The sequence below is a fragment of the Oryzias latipes genome, chromosome 8 (assembly GCF_002234675.1).
Source record: "Oryzias latipes chromosome 8, ASM223467v1".
NCBI classification, from domain to species: Eukaryota; Metazoa; Chordata; class Actinopteri; order Beloniformes; family Adrianichthyidae; genus Oryzias; species Oryzias latipes.
In genome coordinates this window covers 955,536-977,178 of record NC_019866.2, presented here as the reverse complement: position 1 = coordinate 977,178, position 21,643 = coordinate 955,536, and the positions used below count along the sequence as shown (strand labels likewise).

The 21,643-nt window shown below is 47.4% G+C and overlaps 3 protein-coding genes across 3 annotated transcripts; 1 reads left to right on the top strand and 2 right to left on the bottom strand.

The window, feature by feature from the left end:
* Positions 1-504: 504 nt before the first annotated feature.
* LOC101172412 lies at positions 505-4,778 on the bottom strand. The gene is made up of 4 exons (XM_004071103.4): positions 4,623-4,778; positions 2,955-3,086; positions 2,609-2,738; positions 505-1,308 (listed from the first exon to the last, which is right to left on the bottom strand). Exons 2-4 carry the CDS (start codon positions 3,070-3,072, stop codon positions 1,074-1,076), a joined length of 483 nt encoding a protein of 160 aa, XP_004071151.1. The 5' UTR covers positions 3,073-3,086; positions 4,623-4,778; the 3' UTR covers positions 505-1,073.
* Positions 4,779-6,817: 2,039 nt separating this feature from the next.
* On the top strand, positions 6,818-16,998 carry LOC101171914 (tetratricopeptide repeat protein 30A). Its single transcript, XM_004071101.3, has 19 exons — positions 6,818-7,020; positions 7,387-7,452; positions 8,463-8,672; positions 9,589-9,645; positions 9,720-9,855; positions 11,268-11,372; positions 11,450-11,578; positions 12,248-12,297; positions 12,859-13,011; positions 13,408-13,473; positions 13,544-13,597; positions 13,676-13,741; positions 14,302-14,378; positions 14,589-14,796; positions 15,085-15,156; positions 15,450-15,553; positions 15,655-15,733; positions 15,958-16,087; positions 16,162-16,998. The coding sequence occupies exons 1-19, from the start codon at positions 6,973-6,975 to the stop codon at positions 16,296-16,298; spliced, it is 1,947 nt and encodes a 648-aa protein (XP_004071149.1). The 5' UTR covers positions 6,818-6,972; the 3' UTR covers positions 16,299-16,998.
* c8h16orf89 (chromosome 8 C16orf89 homolog) lies at positions 16,393-21,197 on the bottom strand. Its single transcript, XM_004071102.3, has 8 exons — positions 20,940-21,197; positions 19,509-19,661; positions 19,259-19,409; positions 19,060-19,177; positions 18,814-18,976; positions 18,627-18,731; positions 17,374-17,463; positions 16,393-16,903 (listed from the first exon to the last, which is right to left on the bottom strand). Exons 1-8 carry the CDS (start codon positions 21,124-21,126, stop codon positions 16,800-16,802), a joined length of 1,071 nt encoding a protein of 356 aa, XP_004071150.1. The 5' UTR covers positions 21,127-21,197; the 3' UTR covers positions 16,393-16,799.
* Positions 21,198-21,643: the final 446 nt, after the last annotated feature.

Here is a 21,643-nt window from a genome sequence, read left to right as displayed (position 1 = left end):
ATGTATTTGGTTAAATGTATGTTTAAATGTTAACTCAGATTGACCTTTTTACCTCTTCTGAAAACAGTTGTGTGTTTGTTCATCTGCTTCTCATCTCCCACCCAGGATGAGGGGTTTACGACACACTGTCCTGAGCTGATAAGGGATACTGTTTGAAGTTAGAATCCAACCAAATGGGTCATTATACGACACCCCCTAATGAACTTTTCCTCATTGTCTTGAAAATGTTACCTCCTTCTTGTGTTCTTAATAAAAGCATCACGAGGAGAGGCAGACCTTGGAGAAGAGAAACGTGGTGGACCTTTTCCAACACATTTGCTCCTCTCCCTCGTGCATGAGAAACTTGATTCTTGTTGTGGTTTGTTGTTTATAATTGTGTTTTTCTTTAATGTCTAGATGCATTTATCTGACAGAGACGCACTCTGATGAGTTTTTTCTTGACATTTTGTTGATGATGGAGAACAAATGGAAGAATTATTAAGCTTAAAACTGCATTTCTGAATATTTCTTTCCTCAAATTGTTCTGAATCAGGCGCAGATGAAAAAAAAGGCAGTTTGAAAATGATCTTATTTGTGAAGCAGAACTACAGTCAGAGGGCCGTTAGCTCCAAGCTCCGCCCCTTTCTGACATCCACCTGCAGACCAACGGATCCGTGAACATCTGTTTTCCTGGTCTGAGCTGGAATCTGGATCAGAACTGGACGGATGGATAGCTACGACACTGCTGCCCTTTTTGTTGCACTGCTAATGTTGGGCTGGGGGTGTGGGGGGCTGTAAGCTTAGAGAGCATGTAAACAAAGGAATGATGGGAAGAAGGCGGGTTTCGAGCCAACATTCCCGCCCACAACTCAGAGGTAAATTTGAACTGCTGTCGCTCTGCAGAAACTATGTCAGATAACATAACACAGGGTTTGGATTTTGGCTATAAAATGGCGCCGTTACAACCTAAAGACCCGTGGGAACGCTTACAGCTGGAAAATCCTGGATCATTGCAAAACTTCTGGAGGGGTGGGCTTCAGAACAGAGACAGGATGACCTGTCAGGCAGGAAAGAGACAGAGCAGCGGATGCTCCTTAAGTGGGGGTGCTGGTTTTCTTCCTCATCACCCTCCTCCCAGGGAGCCTGGGGGCCGCTGCAGGACTGGCCGCAGCGCCCCCTGCAGGGCTCGGGTTGTTGGCACCACTGGCCTTGAGCTCGTCTATGAACGTCTCCATGGCGGCGAACTTCTCGGACAGATCGCCTAGGTGAGCCTTGAGGGCGTTGAACTCCTTGTAGAGGTCGTCCAAGGCCTCCGACAGTGGCTGGATCCTGAACCCAGAGGTCAGAGGTCAGGGGGGAGAGAAACCACACGAGGAAACAGACTGGTGGACAGCAGGTCTGCACCAAGAGAGAATTATTGACTTCATCTTCTCTGGAAGAACCTCTGCTGTCTAACAGGCCGGACAGACGGGTTCAGAGAGCAGCAGCGGACTCAAACCCTGGAGACTCTACAGCTTCAGGATTCAAGAAGATGACACTGAATATTCACCTCAAGAGGACTTATAAATGCCCGTTTCTGACAACAACACTATGTATTATGTCCAAAACTCTCAGTTCCTATTAAAGAAAATAAGCAGAATTATCCGGCATTTTCTATCAAACAATAGAATTTAACAGCAAAGGTTTAGCCGCAGAAACAGAAGAAAAACTTCTCCTCTGTTTGGTTGGAGCTCCAGCTGGAAAACATGAGCTCATTTCTATTTTTCTCTCTCTAATAGCAGGGTGGGATCCACACTCTGTTGGGCTGCAGGGCGTGCTCGACACCCGGACCCAGATTCCTGTGGTCACGGAGAGCACAGCCGCCTGGTTTCCCTCCCACAGAGAGGGCTGCTCGGTCCAAACGTAACATAGCTGCTTCCATTCAGGCACGTGAGCAGCAGCAGCAGCTTCTCATGTTTTCAGCCATAACAGAAGACTAAAGCATCCACACCTTTCTGTGTTTTGGAGCTCAACATTTTGCTAAACTGTTAAATGCTTTCATGGGACGAAGCCTGAAGGTCTGAGTTTGTGGAAAAGACTAATTCCTCTGGTTTCAGTTTTTCTCCCAGACGAAGCTCAGTGGAATGCTGCTGCTGCTGCAGGTTGCCTGCAACAGCAGCAGGTCACCTGCAGCGGCACCAGGTCACCCGCAGCGGCAGCAGGTCACCCGCAGCAGCAGCAGGTCACCCGCAGCAGCAGCAGGTCACTTGCAGCGGCAGCAGGTTGCCTGCAGCAGCAGCAGGTTACCTGCAGCAGGTTACCTGCAGCAGCAGCAGGTTACCTGCAGCAGCATCCACTTGGCTATAATTCACAGCCTCTGCTGCCCTTCCTAGACTTTGATCATGACCTCTGGGATCCTGAAGGTTCTGTCGTTGAGGACAAAGAGCAGCAGAAAAATGCTTTTACAAGGCAGCAGTGGATACAGTTTAATTCCAAACACATCCACTGACTTTAGTTTGGACTTTTTAAGGTTTAGAGGTTCATAAATAAACTCTGCCTGACTCTGGATTTGCGGCAGAGCTGCTGCCTCTTAAATCAGAGACTCGTGTGGAGCGTCTGTGTTTGTAGGAACGGCGTGCACGCGGTTCACCTGGCGTAGTCGGGCAGCAGCGACTGGTGGTCGTTCTCCAACAGACCTCTCATCTGTCTGAGAATATCGAACCTCCAGTCGTCCAGGACCTGCGTCAGGTTGGCCACGCCGCGAATGTTGACCTGTTCAGCTGCATGATCAGAACAAAGACAGATGGATTCATGTAGAGGTCGTATGTTTACGATCTTTTTTTATCTCGTGCGTTTGTCTTGGAAATGTTCCTGCAAGCGTTTGTACTCCGTAACGCTGCAGGTTCTTTGGATCTGCGTCAGATAGATCATACTTCTGTGAATGTATGCTAGCTGGTTTCTCTCTACCTTCTTCCCTGAGTAATCTGAGTACTCACATCCATCCCTGTAGTTCCATTCATCAGACACCTTTGGATTTAGCCGCCGCCTCTGGGCCACCACTGTTGCCATGGCGACAGCCAGTAACAGCACCAGCACGCTGAGTTTGAAGGCCATGGTGAGACTAGAACCTGCGGGGACACACAGCCGGGCTTTGGACCTTCATACGAGCGTGACCGACATACCAGAAGTACTGACATCTTCTGCTCTCCGTTTGGATTCGCAAAGAAAAGATGAGAGGAGAGCGCGTCTGCCAATGTCCTCAACCCTGAGTCTACGGCGAACCAAAGGGCCCAAATATACATAAACAGATTATAAATTGGAATTTTATCTTAATAATAAACCCAGAAAAAGAATCTTTTATTAATTATTTTTCTTCGTAGTTTTATTATTTGGTTTTTCATTTCCAAGGAAACTTTCCAGAATGTTTCCCAATTGACATCCAGGAAAAACTCAACACAAACCTGCTCTGGCTCCTCCCATCACACAATGTTGCCGTGGCAACAGTGCAAAACTTAGCAAAGTGGGCTGAAAATGTACTCTGAGTAAAAAGGCTGCTTGCAGCTTAAATGAAAGCGTCTTTTCCGTCTGGAATGTCTCCCTGCTGTCTGTCATGTCATGTTTGTGTTTTTTTTCTGTTCGTTTATGTCTCTAAAACTCAATCATTTCCTCTGAATATTCCTCTCAGCCCCTGTTTGATTTAAGAACTGTGGGCAGAAGCTGCTTGTTTCACGTTTCGTCTGGACTCTGTGCAGCAGTGGAACCGGAAAATCCAGCTTTGGAAGCCGTTCAGCTTCAGCTGCCAGCGGCGACACAAGCCTGAACGGATGGAGAACATGGAGCTCCAGAGGCAGGCTGAGCCCAAACAGCTCCGGGTTCGCCTACCAAAATAAACAGCAGACCGGCCTGAACACACATGTTCAGGAAGCCACCGAGGTAGGGGGGCTGAAGGAGAGTGAAGAGGAGGAGTCCTGTGTCTGCACCTTCATCAAGTTAGGATGAAACTCTAGACCTGTGAGCAAATTCACACTGACAAGTTTGTTCCAGATCTGATCCATATCTAACCCAGGTCTGATCCAGATTTGATCCTGATCTGATCCAGGTCTGATCCAGAACTGATCCAGAACTGATCCAGGGCTAATCCAGATCTGAGAGCACTCACTGAGGGTTTGACAATCAACTGTAACTTGTTGGAAATGGTCAAATCTGGAATTTGAACATCCCTGTGAGTTTATTGCAGCCTTTTCCATATAAATTAAGGAACAGCTGACAAAAAGGGAAAGTTCAGCACAAAAATCCAAACTTTTCCCACATTTTCTGCTCCGGGATCCCTCATGAACATCCAAAAACGCGGCCATCTGCACCTGGCCTCACTCTGGTGAAATGAGCAGAAACTGGAAGATGGAAGAATTCCACAAAGGGTCACATTTTCTCAGAAACCGCATTCAAATTCATGACTTTGCTCAAAAGGCTGTCATTCGGTTTCATCTCTAACAGGCTCTGATGAAGCTTTCATGCAGCGTGAAAACACGGCGGCAACAACGGAGCTTCATTTAGGTGGCAAACTTCTAACAAAGCAAAACCGCATGAGAGTAGAAACTACGTCCTGTGACACACTGCAGTGGTCAAAAGGCTGCTCTAGTTAAGGCAAACTTCTGATCTCCTACCCGTTCTTCTGCAGATCCTCTGCCGCACAGCTTCCCGCTCACTCCACCAGCCAAAGACAGGCGTGTAGGAGCTGCAGGGAGCTGGAAAAAGACGTAAAGAAGCACACACCCCTGCAGCACGCAAGCATGCATGCACGCACGTGAAAGAAATACACACAAAAATGCAACCTCAAGCTTCCAGACACATCCGTGTGAGGCCCAGTGGTCAGCAGAGGGGTGTGGGAGGGAGGCGGGGCTCTGTGTCCACATGTGTGTTTGTGTCTGGGCTCTACTTTCTCTGGAGGTTTGGGATGAAGTGACATTGTACATCCTTCCAATATGAGATCATTCTTTACTAGTCCATGCTTGTATTTGGCTGGATGGCGAGGAGACAGAGAACAGAAAAACGTGACAGCGGGATGGAAGACGGGAGAACAAAAAGCGAAAAACAACCCTGACAAAAAAAAGAGTTTAGCAGATGAAAGACTAGAAAAACAGACACTTTAGGACACGTATGTTTGAGCAAAGAGTACAGCAAAAAAGACATGCAGATGCCTGCTGAGTGAAAATATCACAGGCATCTTTACAGATACACAAAAATAAAGAGAATAAATTACTCTAGAGGATAAAGAACTGACAGTGACATAAAGACTTCTACATGACATGAATAAAAGCATCAACAGACTGTAAAGAAGAAAAGTCAGAGCAACACACACAAAAAACTATTTAACAAACAAAACATTACATAAAGAAATACATTCAACAATTTAAAAAAGAGAGATTATTTTAAATAAATAACTTCCTTTGTTATCCACAACCTTAGGGAAATCTTTCCTGGTCAGAAACAATGTGTTGGAGGTTTTTTTAATCGGGGTCTTTACAGTACAGAATCTGCTCTCTTGAGAGTTTTTAATCAAGATCATGTTTTCCTTGTTTTACTTAATTTATCTGCTGCTTTTGAAACAGTAGACCACAAATCCTGCTGTCAAGGCTCCAAAACGCGGTGGGGGTTGTTGGCAAAGCTCTCACCTGGTTTAAGTCACACCTGACAGACCGAACCACGAGCTCCACTGTCTTCTGGTGTCCCACAGGGCTCAATTTTAGGACCACTTCTGTTTTCGCTACATCTACTTCCTCTGAGTTTGGTCATAAGGAAACAAGGAGTTTCTTTTCATTTTATACTGATGATAACCAGATATACCTCTCAATGAACACGAACAAGAACATTACACCCTCCCTGGCTCCAGTGAGGCCCCACTGATGTGTGAATGCGTCTGAATGTTCTGGTGATGGTCAGAGGGGCCGTAGGCGCGTTCTGGCAGCCAAACGTCTGTCAGTCAGACTACTGATGCCGCTGTGGCGACATCTGTAGTTCCCATCACCAAGTATGAATGAGGAGTGAATGAATAATGCTTCTGAGTGTAAGTGCTTTGAGAGTCTGGAAATCTCAGATAAATCCAATCCATTGTTATTGTTATTAAAAATCATGTTTATTGGATTGAAAAAACTAAATTAATTTTGAAAAATGTAGTCTAATGAAAGAAAAAAATCATTATGCAAATTTAATATTTACATAAACAAAAAAACACAAAAACAAAAAAACAATTTCTACTTAAAAAATAGCACCAAAGAATATTCACATTTTTACACTTAAGTGTCAACAAGTGTATTTGTGAGGCTGTAAAAACTAAGCTGCCCAAAAAGCAAAATAACATCAAACCATTGACTAAAAATGACAACATACTTAATGAATCAGACCCAACCCAAAAGGCTAAAAAGAACTACTAAATATAAATGATATTATTTTAGATTTAATAATTTAATCTTCTATTCCAATGAAACATACAATAAATCTAATCAGAAATTTGGTAAGATATTATAGAATATTTTGTAGAAATAGACTTAAAAACAGATTTTGTCTTCATAGAAATAATACAAATGTGGAATCCAAAATTATCAAAAGCAATTAAAACATGTAGAACCTTTAGGTTTATTACTTTTAAATCAGAAACCCCTAATTATTTGTTTCTCTTTTGGGCTAGAATAGAATAGTATAGAATAGAATAGAATAGAATAGAAAGAAAGAAAGAAAGAAAGAAAGAAAGAAAGAAAGAAAGAAAGAAAGAAAGAAAGAAAGAAAGAAAGAAAGAAAGAAAGAAAGAAAGAAAGATCCTGCGTCCCTTTCCTCTCACGTGATTGGTTGCTTATAACGTGAGACAATAATTCTACTTCCGGTAAATGGTTGCTAAGTAACGGCCAGAATGCTCGTCTCCTCCTCGGTCGTAAATGCTAGCTAAAAGTTAGCTTCCAGTGTCGGTGAATGCGCTGACGCGTGTTCGTTGTTGTCCGTGAATTGTGTTGTTTAAAGACAATGAACGTCATTAAAGATGGCGATTATACGGCGACTGTCTACAAACTGGTGAGAGAAAAAACTTTATTTAAACATTAGCATCCTAGCTAGCTAACGGCGGCCCTAGCCTTTTTTTAATGTAAATTTGTTTTATGTAAATTCTAATGTAAATTTCACTTCTTCAAAAATATAAAGACTTTGAACAAGTTTTCATGTTTCCTCGTTTCATATAAAACCGTCATCTCCGCGTGTGAACGTGTTTTACACGTAAATATTTATTATATTTTCTTCCTTTGACCATCATTATACTTCTGTATGACTTTACTTTACCAATTCTGAATAACTACATTAGTAGATGTGGGAGGATTCTTAGTCAGCGGATAAAAAGTGTTGTTTTTTTAGCAGCATGATCTTTGCTGATTGTCTCTGTTTTAGATCCAGGACTGTCAGTACGGAGAAGCTTGTCACATCCTAAACACACAACTGCACAAACACAACAAGGTGAGTCTCCACACAAACCCTCAAACTGAGGCTTTTTAGGGATTAGACGTGTTCATTATTTGTTTGTTAGTCTCATCATTTATTTAGCCTTTATTATCCAGGCTTAAGAAAACTAAATTCATCTTTTCAACAGTGGCCTGGCAAAAGACACATAAACAGAAAAACCAGCAAACCACAATAAAACAGACAGTCATTAGAATCATAAAACTAGGTTACAGATGATGATTATAACTGTCTAATTTCAAATTTCTTCAAAGATACATAGAAGTTCCTGATCACATTTCCTATTTTTAGGGATTTTTATGAGCCTGAGAATGTGTCACTTTCTGTAAAATATCATCAACGTTTTACAGAAATGTTTTTTAGAATCCAACCTCCAGGATGTGAAAGATTTAAACGCTGGTGAAAGTGAAGAGGTTTCTTAAAAGCTGCTCTCTCCATGCGGTCTGTGTTCTGTTGAACATCCAGAACTCTGCAGAAAAACCCCAAAACATGATTGAATAACAAAGAACGGTCACATGTCGCCGTGAATTAGAGATTAAAGTGCACTAAAATCATCGAACATTCAACCAAATGAAAATCTGAACTAAAGCAATAATAAAAAGTCTAAATATTGTGCCTGATGGGGGGGGCCATCTCTGTCTGACCTTCATAAAAAGACGCCATTCATCAGATTTGTTTGTCCAATACTCCTCTGCACGCTGAGAAGTTCAGGCTTTAGCAGCGTGTTGGTGTCACATTTTGGAGTTTATAAAAATGTTTCAGGAAGTTTTAGTTTGTAGTTTCACTAATAATTCTCTGTTTGTTCATCTGGGAATCCTCGGCTTGTTTTACCTTAAAAAAAAATGCAGTCTTCATGAACCAAGCTGGTGATTGACAGGATGTAGAGCCTCAGGCTTCATTCCTAAGAGGGGGGGGGACCCCTGTTAAAGTGTCTTCGTGTCTCTGTGGCGTGGTTGGTTGTTGTTCTGATGGAAGTGACGTTGGGTTCTGCTTCTTCCTCTGTTCAGTCCAGAGCGGCGCTGTCTCTGCTGGGGTTCTGCTACTACCACCTGCAGGACTTCCCCGCCGCGGCAGAATGCTACGAGCAGCTCACGCAGCTGCACCCAGAGGTGGAGGAGTACAAGCTCTACTACGCCCAGTCCCTGTACAAAGCTGGAGCTTATGCTGAAGCCACGAAGGCCTCTTTCGCTCTGGACAACCCCGCCTCCCACCTGAAGGTGCGACAGCACGCCGTCTGTGAGCTGGACGACGGTCCCTTTAAGCTAATCCATGAGCTGACCCTCCACACACACACACACACACACACACACAGTCAACAGAATGAACTGCTGTGGCAATGAGAACCCAACATGTCAACGTCCTGCTTTCCAGCCAAAACTTTGCTTTAAACCAGTGAGAAGAAGCCAAACTTCAGGAATCTGATCCCGTCATCTGCAGCCGTTTGGATCAGGTTTCCAGAGAAGTTTAGGATGAAATCTGAAATGACTCCAGAATCATCCACTAGGAAAACATCCACAAATTCCCCTCAGTCGTTTCTTCTCCTGAGAAAAGATGTTCCTGATTTCCAAAGTCGTAGAAAGATGAAAGAAATGCATTCTTTCATTATTGATGAGAAGATTCATTCATTCATTCATCTTCTTACGCTGCTGGAGCCTATCCTGGCCACTTATGGGTGAAGGCAGAGGGCGCCCTGGACAGTTTACCAGTCTGTCTCAGGGTAGAGTGTCCACAATCACACACTCTCTCACACACACACACACACACCTACAATTTAGATTAACCAATGAACCTATTAGGCATGTTTTTGGACGGTGGGAGGAGGCCGGAGTCCCCGGAGAAAACCCACACATGCACAGGAGAACATGCAAACTCCACACAGAAAGGCCCCCCATTCATGTTCTGTTTTCCGGTCCCCCAGCCAGGACTTGAACCAGGGGCCTTCTTGCTGTGAGGCAAGAGCGCTAACCACTCCACCACCGTGCATCTCTTTAGATTCATGAAAATAACGTGGAAACCAAAGAAGCTGTGACCTTTCTGTTTGTTGTTGTGGAGTTTAGGTTTTCTTCTTTATCTCTGGTCCTTCAGCGTCTTTTGCTTGAATAAACGGAAAACGATGTCTTCTGTCTGCCCCAGATGGTCAAGCTGCAGGCCTGCATCAAGTACTGCGAGGAGGATCACGCCGCTGCCAAGGTACCCAGCGCCCCGCCGTCCTGAGCCCACCGTCAGAACGACACGCTGACGTTCTGCCGCTACTTTGTCTGCAGTCGCTGCTGGAGCTGCTGCCGCAGGAAGACTCTGACTACGTCTACAACACGGGCTGCCTGCTCTACCAGGAGGGCAAGTACGAGGACGCCTGCCGGAGCTTCATGTCTGCCGTTCAGGTGCTGGGATTCGTCCCCGGTGAGTCCACCGCAGCAGATCCAGGGACACCCGTCTGTCTGTGACGGTCTGAGCAGCTTCAGCTCAAAAACAACTGGACGGCGGATTTGAAGTTAAAATTAGCTTTAAAATAGTTTATTCTTTCATTAGAACTAAGAGAAAGAAAAAGACAAATAATAAACCTATTTTATAAATGGATGTTGCATCAAAACACAAAAAACTAATGTCTTACCTGCTGCCCCGCCCTTCATTACAGTAGTTTATTTCATTCCTTAAAGCAGGAAAGGCCAGACTGTGTGAGTCCAGGTTCAGAGCAGTCGCTGCATCTGAGAACTTCATCCAACTCCAGATCGACCTCATTTGACCTTCAAATCCATGAAAATAGCAGCAAACAAATCCAGGCGGAAAAACGCCTCATCTCTGATCTCATGATGGGACATGAGGACAGGCTTACTCAACACCAACAGCCCCGCCCACAACTATGAGGGGAATTTCCAATTATTTCCTGCCGCTCTGCAGAAACTATGTCCTGGAAAACGACACAGGTTTTTAGATCTTGGCTGAAAACAACATGAGCATAAAGAAAAAGACCACTGCCAACACTTTGAAAATGAATCAAGAGGCGATTGGAGCAGGACTTTAATGTTTTTTATGCACATTGTGTAAAACTTTATCGACAAGCAGCTTTTTATTACGTGGACATAATTATTAATTATTAAAAACTGACCTCGACGAGTAAAACCTTTAGGAAGATGAAAAGTTAGGAGTTAATTGAAAGTATCTGCGGACTAGCAGCAGGAATATTTCCTTCACTACCAAGTATTTAGAAGGTAAAAACTCATATTTGGAAAATGCCCTTAGATCAGGGGGGTCAAACTCATTTCACTGGGGGCCACATCAGCATAGTGTCTGTCCTCAAAGGGCCAGATGTAACTTATACATGTAACTAAATGGAATGAAAAATAAATCTAACTACTCCTTACTGTTAAATAACTCATTTATTTATTTATTATAACTTTTTAAAGTGACAATTCCAGCTGCATAGAAACATATGTTTGCTTGTTACTTTAGCATAAATCCTTTTACATTTGATTCTGTCAGGTTAGGTTTTATGGACAGTGTTTAAGTCCTAATGTATAGTTGACCAATCCCATATTTCAAGTCTGATTCCCCCTAGATATGAATAATTACACACACATTTTTATGATTACTTAATAACTTTTCTGCTCTCGCGGGCCACATAAAATGACGTGGAGGGCCACATTTGGCCCCCGGGCCTTGAGTTTGACACATGTGCTCTAAATTTTGAGAATCTAAAGCAGCAGATGAGGAGTAAACCTCTGATCTGGTTGAAACTTAAACCAAACTTTACAAAGCGTGGTTGAAATGACCTGCAGACGGGGACACAGCAGCGTTGTGCCTCTGCTCCTCAGCTCTGTACTACAACGTGGCGCTGACCTTCTACAGCCTGAAGAACTACCCCCAGGCGCTCAAATACATCGCAGAGATCATCGAGCGAGGGATCAAGGAGCATCCGGGTGAGAACCTGGAGGAGCAGCACGTCTCCTCCCATCCCTTCTTCCTCCTGACAGGCTGTGCCTTTTCTCCGCCCCAGAGCTGAGTGTGGGAGTTTCCACGGAGGGGGCAGACGTGCACAGCGTGGGGAACACCCTGTTGCTGCATCAGTCGGCCCTGATCGAGGCCTTCAACCTGAAGGCTGCCATCGAATTCCAGCTGAAGAACCGTAAGATCTCCGCCTGCAGCTCCTCAGGCGTCGTAATGTTTTACACACAGACCTTCACCCCCCCCCCATTAAGAAACACACAAAAGCTGAAAATGAGCACAGCAGGTTCAGAAATATTCAGCTTTTCTTTATGAAACGCACACCTTCCATGTTTTCCACAGAGTTCAGATCATTGTTGAGGAGTCTCCTGAGAAAAACACAGAACAGTCAGGCTTCACCAGCCGTGTTTGAGATGAAAAGAGCTGCTTCACTTGGAAAAAGCTTCTTCCGCCTCCATTTGGAGCAAACGGACATCCCATAATCCTCTGGATCTGAGACGAATTCCTGCAGACATCTCCATGACGCTCTAGTCTGAGTCAGAGGAACCACTGAAGCACTGAACGTTCATGTTGAAGCAGCCGTTCACAGAACCGCGTCAGGACGCTCTACCACTAGGCCGCTGAGCTGATTTAAACGATGACCCGAACATTCAGCCATGAGGGCAGACGGAGGAGAGAGGGGCTAACCCTGTGAAGACATGAGTTCACCAGGGAGATTCTGGGGGGAGGAAGGATGAGCAGACACCCCCCAGCAGCAGAACCGTTGATGCTCTGGTCGGATTCAAACCGTCTGCTGTGTGGAGTTTGTGCTGCGGCGGCTTAACCAGCTTCCTCTTTGCTCTGCCCACAGTGAAAGCAGCGCAGGAGGCCCTGACTGACATGCCCCCCCGATCAGAGGAGGTAACCCCCAGTCTGCTGCGATCTGTTAGAATCCATGTTTCCTTCCAGTCTGGTTATGACTAAGTGCGGACATGTGGGTGTGTCTTAGTGTGTCTCTGTGTATTGATGTGTGTATTTGTGTGTGTTTAGGAATGTGTAAGTGTGCGTGTTTGTGCCTGAAGTTTAAAAAAATCCAAATAAGTTTTTTATTCTCAGAAATCCTTTTCACTGCAGCTGATTGTTGGGATGTGCTGCCCCCTGGTGGAAGAACGAAGAAATTAATGTTTGTTTATCAAATCTATGGATTTTTCTTCAAAATTATTTATTTGTTTATTCGAGGTAAAAACGGCTCATAAGTTCTCACTGTAGAAAATCCTTTTAATAATAAAGTTCCACCTTTAATCAGTTTAAATCATTAATTAATGCTTTTAGTAATCGGATGGAACTGGTTTAAAGTGGAGATTTTCAAAATAAACTGCTGGATTCGTCTCCAGCTCTGCATCCTGCAGGAAAGGTTCTCCATCTCAGCACAGAGCGGCTGCTTCGGCGCCACTTGGGTGAGCTGTGGTGTCTCCCCCACAGGAGCTTGACCCGGTGACCTTGCACAACCAGGCCCTCATGAACATGGACCCCCGGCCCTCTGAAGGCTTCGAGAAGCTCTCCTTCCTCGTCCAGCAGCCCGCCTTTCCTCCTGTCTGCTTCGGAAACCTGCTGCTGCTTTACTGCAAAAACGAGGTACGCCTGCAGAGCCTGTACGGCGAGGGGGGGCTCTGGGTGGTCTGCTCGCCATTGGCACCAGACAACGTGCAGAAGCTGTTCCAGACCATCTGCAGCTGAAAACGATCTGCCTGTAAAGATTCAACCTAGAATTCCCACAATTCCAAGCTTCTCCAGAAACGTTCTGATTCCAACACTTGAGTCAGAACGGATTGAATGGTTTCTGATGAAGGGGGATGGAAATGTTCTCAGGAAAGCTTTAATGAGAGTCCAGACGTGTCTGAGCCCCCCTCCCCCCCCCCCCCCCCCCCCCCCCCCGTTTAAGGAAGTGTTTTGGGGAGCCGGAGCCTCAAAGGCACCAGAGCTCCGGATCCTCCATTCCCATAGCATTAACGTCTCCTGGATTCTTCGCAGTATTTCGACCTGGCGGCCGACGTTCTGGCAGAAAACGCTCATCTCACCTACAAGTTCCTGTCTCCGGTGAGTTTCCTCCTCAGGAGCGGCGCTCTGAGCGAGGATGTGTCCTCACGGGTTTCTGTGTGCTCTGCAGTACATGTACGAGTATCTGGACGCTTCGCTGACCAGCCAGACGGCCCCGGAGGAGGTAACTTTCACAGAGCAGCCCCCCCTTTTCATCACAGCCTCCCCATCATTCCTCTCTCTCCTGGTTTTTCTTTGTCAGGCGTTAAGGAAGTTTGAAGAGATGAGCGGGAAACTGACGGAGCAGCATCGGAAGCTGACGAAGCAGGTCATCCTCCTGTCCTCCCTCACAAACGGGTGGATGTGGGTGAAAAACGCTCAGACCTGTGGGGGCCAGCAGGGAACATGTGGGCTTAGAGGCTCAGTGAGAGAGAAAATGTTCATAAAGTAGAAGTCAATATTTCTGTGACAACACATGTCTCATGAGTCAGAATAGAGCTGTGAAAGGAAAAGGCTGGAGGAAGATTCACCTCTTCCCCGTTTCACGCCAAACCCCCTCCAGCTGTGGCTACGGGCGCTAACACGGGGCAGCCACAGCCCCGTGTCAACACTGCATGCTAAGAGCGCCCTGAAGAGGCTGCGCTCAGCGCGCTCTTGAACGCACCACACGGTAAATGGCGTAGACTTATATAGCCCTTTCTACCCTCTTTCCAAGGCAAAAGGCTAGAGAATATGACCTCTGACCTCACGGCCTCGCCAAACCGTATGAGTTAAAGGCAAACAGGCCTAAGACGCCACACAACATCCCACCCCCCAGTCACTCCCCAGTCATGAAAGGACTTCTCTGGCAGCCAGGAGCAGCTTTGACGCTCTGTCGTCTCCTCTCAGGTGCAGGACGCCCGCCTGTCCCGAGACGAGGAGGCGCAGAAGAAAGCGCTGCAGGAGTACGACCTGATGGTGGAGAGGTGAGCGCTCACAAACACGCAGGGAAGGTTTCAGAGGAGGCGGCGTGAGACCCTGAGCGTTCTGGGCGAGCGGGAGCAGACGCTGCTCCTCCGTGTGCACGCCTCATGCATGACAGCAGGGGGAGCTCCTCCCTGTTCCAGCAGGAGCAAGAAGTCTGCTTCCATCCTATGATGACTTTGCTGACGAACCGGTTCTGGTTCTGATGGCAGGTACATCGTGGTCCTCATGGGCCAGGCCAAGATCTACTGGAACCACGAAAACTTCCAGATGGTGGAGAAGCTTTTCCGCGGTTCTCTGGACGCCTGCAAAGACTGCGACACCTGGAAGCTGAACGTGGCCCACGTGCTCTTCATGCAGAACAAGTACAAGGAGGCCATCGGCTTCTACGAGCCCATCGTCAAGAAGCACTACGACAACGTGAGTTCTGATGACCTCTGGGGGGCGGCGGTCAGCACAGGCGACCGCCGCGGGTCTGCCTCTCTGTCCAGGTAAGGCAGTGTAGCATTCAGGAGGGTCCCTGCAGGTGCAGACCTTCGGTAAAATCCTTTCCGCTGGTGTGCAGTGAACGTCTCACCTCTGTGCATGACTCCTGCTGCGCCCTGGGTGTGAGGTTCTGTTCTGACCCGGGAGTCACCAGACGGGACGGAATCAGACCTTCTATAGCGCCGTGTTGGTCTGTTTGCTGATGAGGCCGTGTGTCTGCAGATCCTGAGCGTCAGCGCGGTGGTCCTGGCCAACCTGTGCGTGTCCTACATCATGACCAACCAGAACGAGGAGGTACGCCCACCCAACTGTACCTAGGGGGGAGGGCTGGAGGGGGGAGGGCTGGAGGGGGGAGTGTTAGAGGGGGAGGGCTGGAGGGGCCTCTGATTATTAGCCCATAGTCAGAAGGCAGAGACTGCGGCCCCGAAGCCATTTTCAAGAGCACCCTGTGGGGGCCCTGGCGGTCGGAGGATCCTCTCTCATAGCACACCTCCTGCCTGAACCCTGCTACATTGGGTCAGAACCCAGCAGAACAGGGTCAGAACCCACGTTCCTTCTCAGAAACTCCTCTTCCCTGCATCTACCAGGCTGAAGAGCTGATGAGGAAGATCGAGAAAGAGGAGGAGCAGATCTCCTACGACGACCCAGACAAGAAGGTGTTCCACCTCTGCATCGTCAACCTGGTGATCGGGTGAGAGCGCTTAGCGTGGAGGGAGGGGCCACAGTTTAGACGCCGCGGCGTTTGGACGGGACCGTCCTGTGAGGCCATGACTGACGCTCCGTGTCCTGCAGGACTCTGTACTGCGCCAAAGGGAACTACGACTTCGGCATCTCCCGAGTCATCAAGAGCCTGGAGCCGTACAGCAAGAAGGTGGGGAACCGTCTGGGGGGGGGGTCTGAGCACGCTCACAGGAGGCTGCGGTTCCTGCAGAGCAGCAGCTTTGGACCTGAAACTGTCAGGGATTTATGTCTGAAGCTAAAATCCAAGAACTTGGAGAATCTGAGCTTTTTCCGGGTTTAGCGTTTGATGAGGATTTGTAGATGACGTGAGAGCTGAGGGGAACATCGCTAAAGAGCCGTTCCATCTGTGTCCAGCTGGGAACCGACACCTGGTTCTACGCCAAACGCTGCTTCCTGTCCCTGCTGGAGAACATGTCCAAAGACATGGTGCCGCTGCGGGACGCCATGGTCCAGGAGTGCGTCCAGTTCCTGGAGCACTGCGAGAGTGAGTGACACACCTGTGCAGGTACGCCTCCTCCAGGTTCCGGTCTGAGCCCCGTCTGCCTGCTCCTCCTGCAGCGTACGGGAAGGAGGTGCCGGCCCTCATCGAGCAGCCTCTGGAGGAGAACCCGGTTCACCTGGGGAAGAACACCGTCACCTACGAGGCCCGGGTGCTGAAGGCTCTGTTCTACGCGGTGACGGGCTGGACCAAGTGAGGGACGGCGGGACACGGAGGAGAACAGACCCTGCTGCTGTGTGTTCAGCAGACCGGCTCTGATCCGACACGGAAGGGTTCACACGGACCCGGCAGACGGTTTCAGAAGCTTTCTTTATTCCACTAACATGATGTCAACTTTCATGCAGCTCCTCCGTTCTGCTGCAGGTAATTCAGCATTAATGCAGGAGAATCACATGATCTGATTGGCCCCTACCTGTAAATACTAGATGAATGTATTTTCAAAATAAAAGCATTCTAATGCAGCTTCAAAGACTCTAAAATTCAGGAATGAATCTCAGAGAATCTTTTCAGCTTTTTTGACTTCAAAAATATTTTTATGAAAGGATAATAAAGAAATGAGCTTAAATAAAAAGGCTTCGGAGCTTTTCAGGAGACTAAAAACATGCGTTGGAGAACACGGCCAGCGGGAGCGGCAGGCGAGACCCCCTCCTCAGGTGAATGTGCGTTTCCCAGCGGGACAGATTCCAGCCGAGCGCGCTCAGGACAGCGGCCTCTTGGTTATGTCCTGCTCCGTCAGGTAGAAGTTCAGGTACCCTCCCAGAGCGCCCACCGCCACCGCCGTCATGTGACTGGAGCATCCATCTGCCAGGAGACAGACAGGTGAAGGTGCAGGTCCACCACACAAAGGTGAAGGACAGAACAACAGCAGGAGTCACCAGAACCTGCAGAACTTTACAACATCACTACTAATCGGGTTTTTTACAGAAAAAGTTGATATAAAAGCCTTCAAATTTGTGTCAATTTTCTTCAGAACAAACCAAATGTCCGACCACGTTAAGCCTGACGACAGTTTTCCAGAATATTCCGTCTCCTTTCAAACGTTCTGCGGTTTGTTGCGTTCGGTTCCTGGAGCGACCTTTGACTGCTCTGCTGTTAGCTACAAGCCTCAGGCTAGATGATGGGAAACATCTCAACGTGATTTTATTCTCATCTGGACGTGGAATTTCAGAATTAAAGCCTTCATTGAATCCTTTCAAGCACAGTTCTCTGAGCTTCCGCCTAAAGTTCCTGCAGGTCTGGGAATGTTTAGAGCGAAGGAAAGACGAAGAGACCTGGCAGAATCTTCTCCCTCCTCTTCACCCTCCTGTGAGGCTGCAGCTGCTCCAGCAGCTCGTCTCCGATGATCTGAGAGAGGATGCTGTCTGCAGACACGCAGCAGAATCTGCGCATTAGTGCAGACCCACGGCGGTTACAAAAACCAACATTTCATTTCAGAAACAAACCAACAAACTCTGTTTAACCTTCAGGAGTCGCATCAGTGTGTTTGCCAATCAGGAATCGCACCCCCATCCCTCATTAGTAAGTCAAAGCATAACGTGAAAGTTTCACAAAGTTTTTGTTTGGTTTCAAATAAACAGAGGAATTACGACACATGATAGACAAGGTGCTTCAAATTTAAATGTCAGAAAATGTGCGACTGTCAACTTTGGCTCTACAGGCTGAGAGAGACGTCCTCGTCCTCTTTTGTGGTGCAGAAGAAGACGATAATCGTCCAATAGGAACCGAGGAATTCTTGTTATTTCAGCACTGCCGTGTGGTGACGACAGCAGCCTTTGGAATGAGAGCCAGCCAAAGTACGAAGGGGTTTGGATCAGATTTACAGATTCTAGTTTGAATTAACTCTGATTTCTAATCAATAAAAACAACATTGTCTAAACTTGAAGAATCCTTATTACAAGTTCAGCCTGTGTTCTGTTTTTACACCAGAGTAGAAACTCAGTTGTGTTTCTGTAATGATGGAACTGTAGATGCAGCAGATCTGAGAATATCATCATGAAATGATGATATTGATGATGAAAATGATGAAAAAAGTGTTTTTTAATGTTCATTTCTGACCAAAAACAACCCCAAAGTGGTACTGATCCATTCACACGTATCTGAAAATCACATTGTGACATCACAAAGTGAGGAACCGCCCCTTCCAGGAAGAGTCTGCGCTGCCAACCCCCCCACCCCCCCCCAAGCTACCAGACACGCCCACTTTCTCAGACGAGCTAGCGGGGATTTGCTAAACGTTTTCATGCGTTCAAGAACAGCAAAGTGCAGCTGAAGACGCCCCAGATGGGTTTTTATGCATTTTTTTACCTTGTTTTTTTTTTTTTTTTTTTGGGGGGGGGGGTCTACATTTTTATTTTATCTAAAAATTCTGATCTCAAGTTTTTCAATTTCTGCTGAAAAGAAGGCCACCACAGGACGTTATTACTTGAAAGAATCTGAGAAATAAAGTGTTTGCATCCCACTTGTGTTTGACGATGATCCTGTAGAAACAGACGGCGTGCTCAGGGGGGGTCAGGGTGTCACTTACGGTCCCTCCCGAAGCAGCCCACCTCCTTGTCCTGCAGGCCGAGGATGTGCTGCAGCCAATCAGCTTTGAAGAAGTCTGAGAAACCAGCCAATCCACAGATCAAGACTGGAGGAGGAGGAGAGAGCGGCCATCGTCAGGCGAATGACCGGCTGACGTGAGGCGAGGTCCAAACCCGAGCGCCACTCACTGTTCTCCGTGAAGATGTCCACCGTCTGCTCGGTCAAACCGGCCGCCACCACGTCCTGGTTGGTCTTCATCATGTTGGAGCAGAAAATGTTCTGGTACTGCTGCTCCGTCACGTTGGCTCTGGAGGCTCTGGTGTCGCCCTTCAGCAGGTTGCTGCACCCCCCCTGAGGGGGAAGCAGAAACAGCTCAGAGCTCTGCGGCGGCGGCGAACCGCCATCACCGCTCTTCACCAACTGCAGCTCCTCACCATCCTTCCCACCAGGAAGTAGAGCAGCTGGTGGGACAGGGAGTAGTGGGGGCATCCGAAGCGAGTCATGGTGTCCAGGCAGGGTTTGGTCACGATGCAGGGCGTCCCGTTCTCCTTCCTGTTCCAGCGGGAGGGAGACGGGGGAGTCAGAGCGGGAAGAAGCGCGGCAAAGCCTGAAGGCTCAGCTCCGGACTCATACCAGGTGCCCAGCAGCAGCGTCAGACACTTGTCGCTGAGCTGCTCGTCGTAACACTCCGCGCTGATGGTGGAGGGATACACCAGACTGGGATCCGTGGAGTCCCCCTCCAGAGGAATCTTCCAGAAGGTCCAGGACAGCAGAGGCTCAAACTCTGGAAGAAACAAGAGCCTCTGAGGTCAGGATCCCGGGTCACATCCAGCGTCAGGGTCCCCCTCATCCACGAAGCGTCAGAGTTTCAGCAGCGGCTCACCTTTGTAGTATTTGGGGTCGTTCCGCTTCAGGGCGATGAAGGCCTTGTCCAGCGCTTGGTCCAGACGCCTCAGCAGAGCCACCGCGGAGGTCCTCTGGGCCCAGCTGACCGGGTCGGTGTGAGGCCACGTCCCAACGGCCTCTTTCAGCTCCGCTGGGGGGGGCAGAAAAACATCACCCAGTAACACTTCCTGACGTTAAAAACACTTCAGTTATGATCAAAGAACAACACAAACAATGACGTCCGTTCTTCTCCGCATTGACGAAGAGGCGGAGCAGCTCTGATGTTTCCGATGTTATTTATTCCTTCCAGATAAAACGTACAGAATAAATAAAAGACGAATCCCCTCATTTACAATTCAACCTTTAACCGTAAACATGATCAGTTTTGAAGTGAAGCATCTGAAAACACTACAACACAAAATGCAGATTCAAATGTGCAAAACCCGGAAAATATGCTTATTCATGGAAAGGTTTGTCATTTAGAAGAAGGTTCTCAATGGTTCCTGTGCCGGGTGGTTCTGGTGCTGGGTGGTTCTGGTGCTGGGTGGTTCTGGTGCCGGTTCTAGATGGAATTCTATTCCTGCAGACTCTAAACTCTTCCTTTGTGTTACCAACAAAAGTCAAATATTTCTTGATTTTGTTTCTTTTTCCAGTGTCACTCATTTCTTTACGTTTTTGTGTTGATGTCGTTGTTGCATTTGGCGCTCTCTCTCTCTCTCACTTTTCCCTCATGTGCTGCCGCGCGTTAAACGCAAATTGGAATTGCGGCATTGTGGGATATGTGACCAATGTTCTCCTCCAGACGAATGCAGCTGCTAAATCCAGGGGCATTATAGCAATAATTGTATTAATAATAGTTAATAATCATAATAACAAAAAGTGACTTTTTACTGATGTCATTCAAAGGAAATGAGCCCATTTCCATCAAAAATGAGATTAGAACAATTCTTTTAGTGATAAGAAATTTTAGAAAATAGACAAAGTAAACAAACTTTAATTTTCTCTGATAGTTTGACTCGTTTATTCTTTTTCTATTGATTTTTTTTATTTATTATGTAAAAGTATTTGTATATTTTCACTGCGGGATTTAAGGCGTCATCAGTCCACGTGCCCTCAAACGCGCGCTGACCTTGAAGAGCCCCGTCTTTGGGGGCCCGCAGTACTTGTCGGTCCCTCGTGCTTTTGCGTGCCAGTCTGAAGATTTCTGCGTGAAACCTGACGAGCACGCGCCCGCCGCAGCTGCGGTTTTTCCTGCGACTCCAACAGATCCCGCGTTTCTAAGTGGAGCTTTGACGACTAAAAGTAAAGAAAACGAACATTTTCTCTCTGAATTTGACTTGAGAGTTGAGTCAAAGCTTGAACCGATCCGCCCCCCCCCTAAGCCGCGCGCGCAGTAACTTTTTGCGGGATGCGTCCCGCCTGCACCTACCCTGCAGCAGGACGAAGCCCACCCCCCCGTCTAGGTTGATGTGCTCGTGCTGCCTCTCGAGGAAGGACACGCCAAGAGACAGGCTGCTGAGGACGTCATCAATCACCTCCGCGCGCGAGCTGCACGCGGACGCCACGAAAAGCGCGAGCGCGGCGGCGAGACGCATCCGCGCAGCCCGCATCTTCATCCGGGAGGAGACAGGCGAGGAGCAGCGGCGGAGGACAGACCTTTCTCCGGGGGGAGGGACGTCTGTGACGCAGCAGGAGCGTCCCCCCCTCCCTCCCAGCTCTAGTGATTCATGACTTAACTGGACCTCAGAAGAGGTTTTTAAAGAGCCACTGATGAAAATCCTGTTTTGGATATTTTTTTAACATGCTTTAACATGGATAAAGAAAATTAAGATTAAAAATTCATTTCTGAGTATTTACTCAAATCGTTGTGAATCAGGAGCTGATGAAAAAATGCAGACTGAAAAAGATTGTATTTGTGATGTAGAAGCCTAAGTATCCATGCTCCGCCCCTTTCTGTTCATCCACCTGCAGACACACAGATCCATGAACGTCTCCGTTTTCCTGGTCTGAGCTGGAATCTGGATCAGAACTGGACGGATGGGTAGATCTGATACTGATTACCGTCTTTGTTGATCCGTTAACGTTAGGTTGGGGGTGTGAGGGGCATTAATTTAGTTGGAGGGCAGGTAAAGG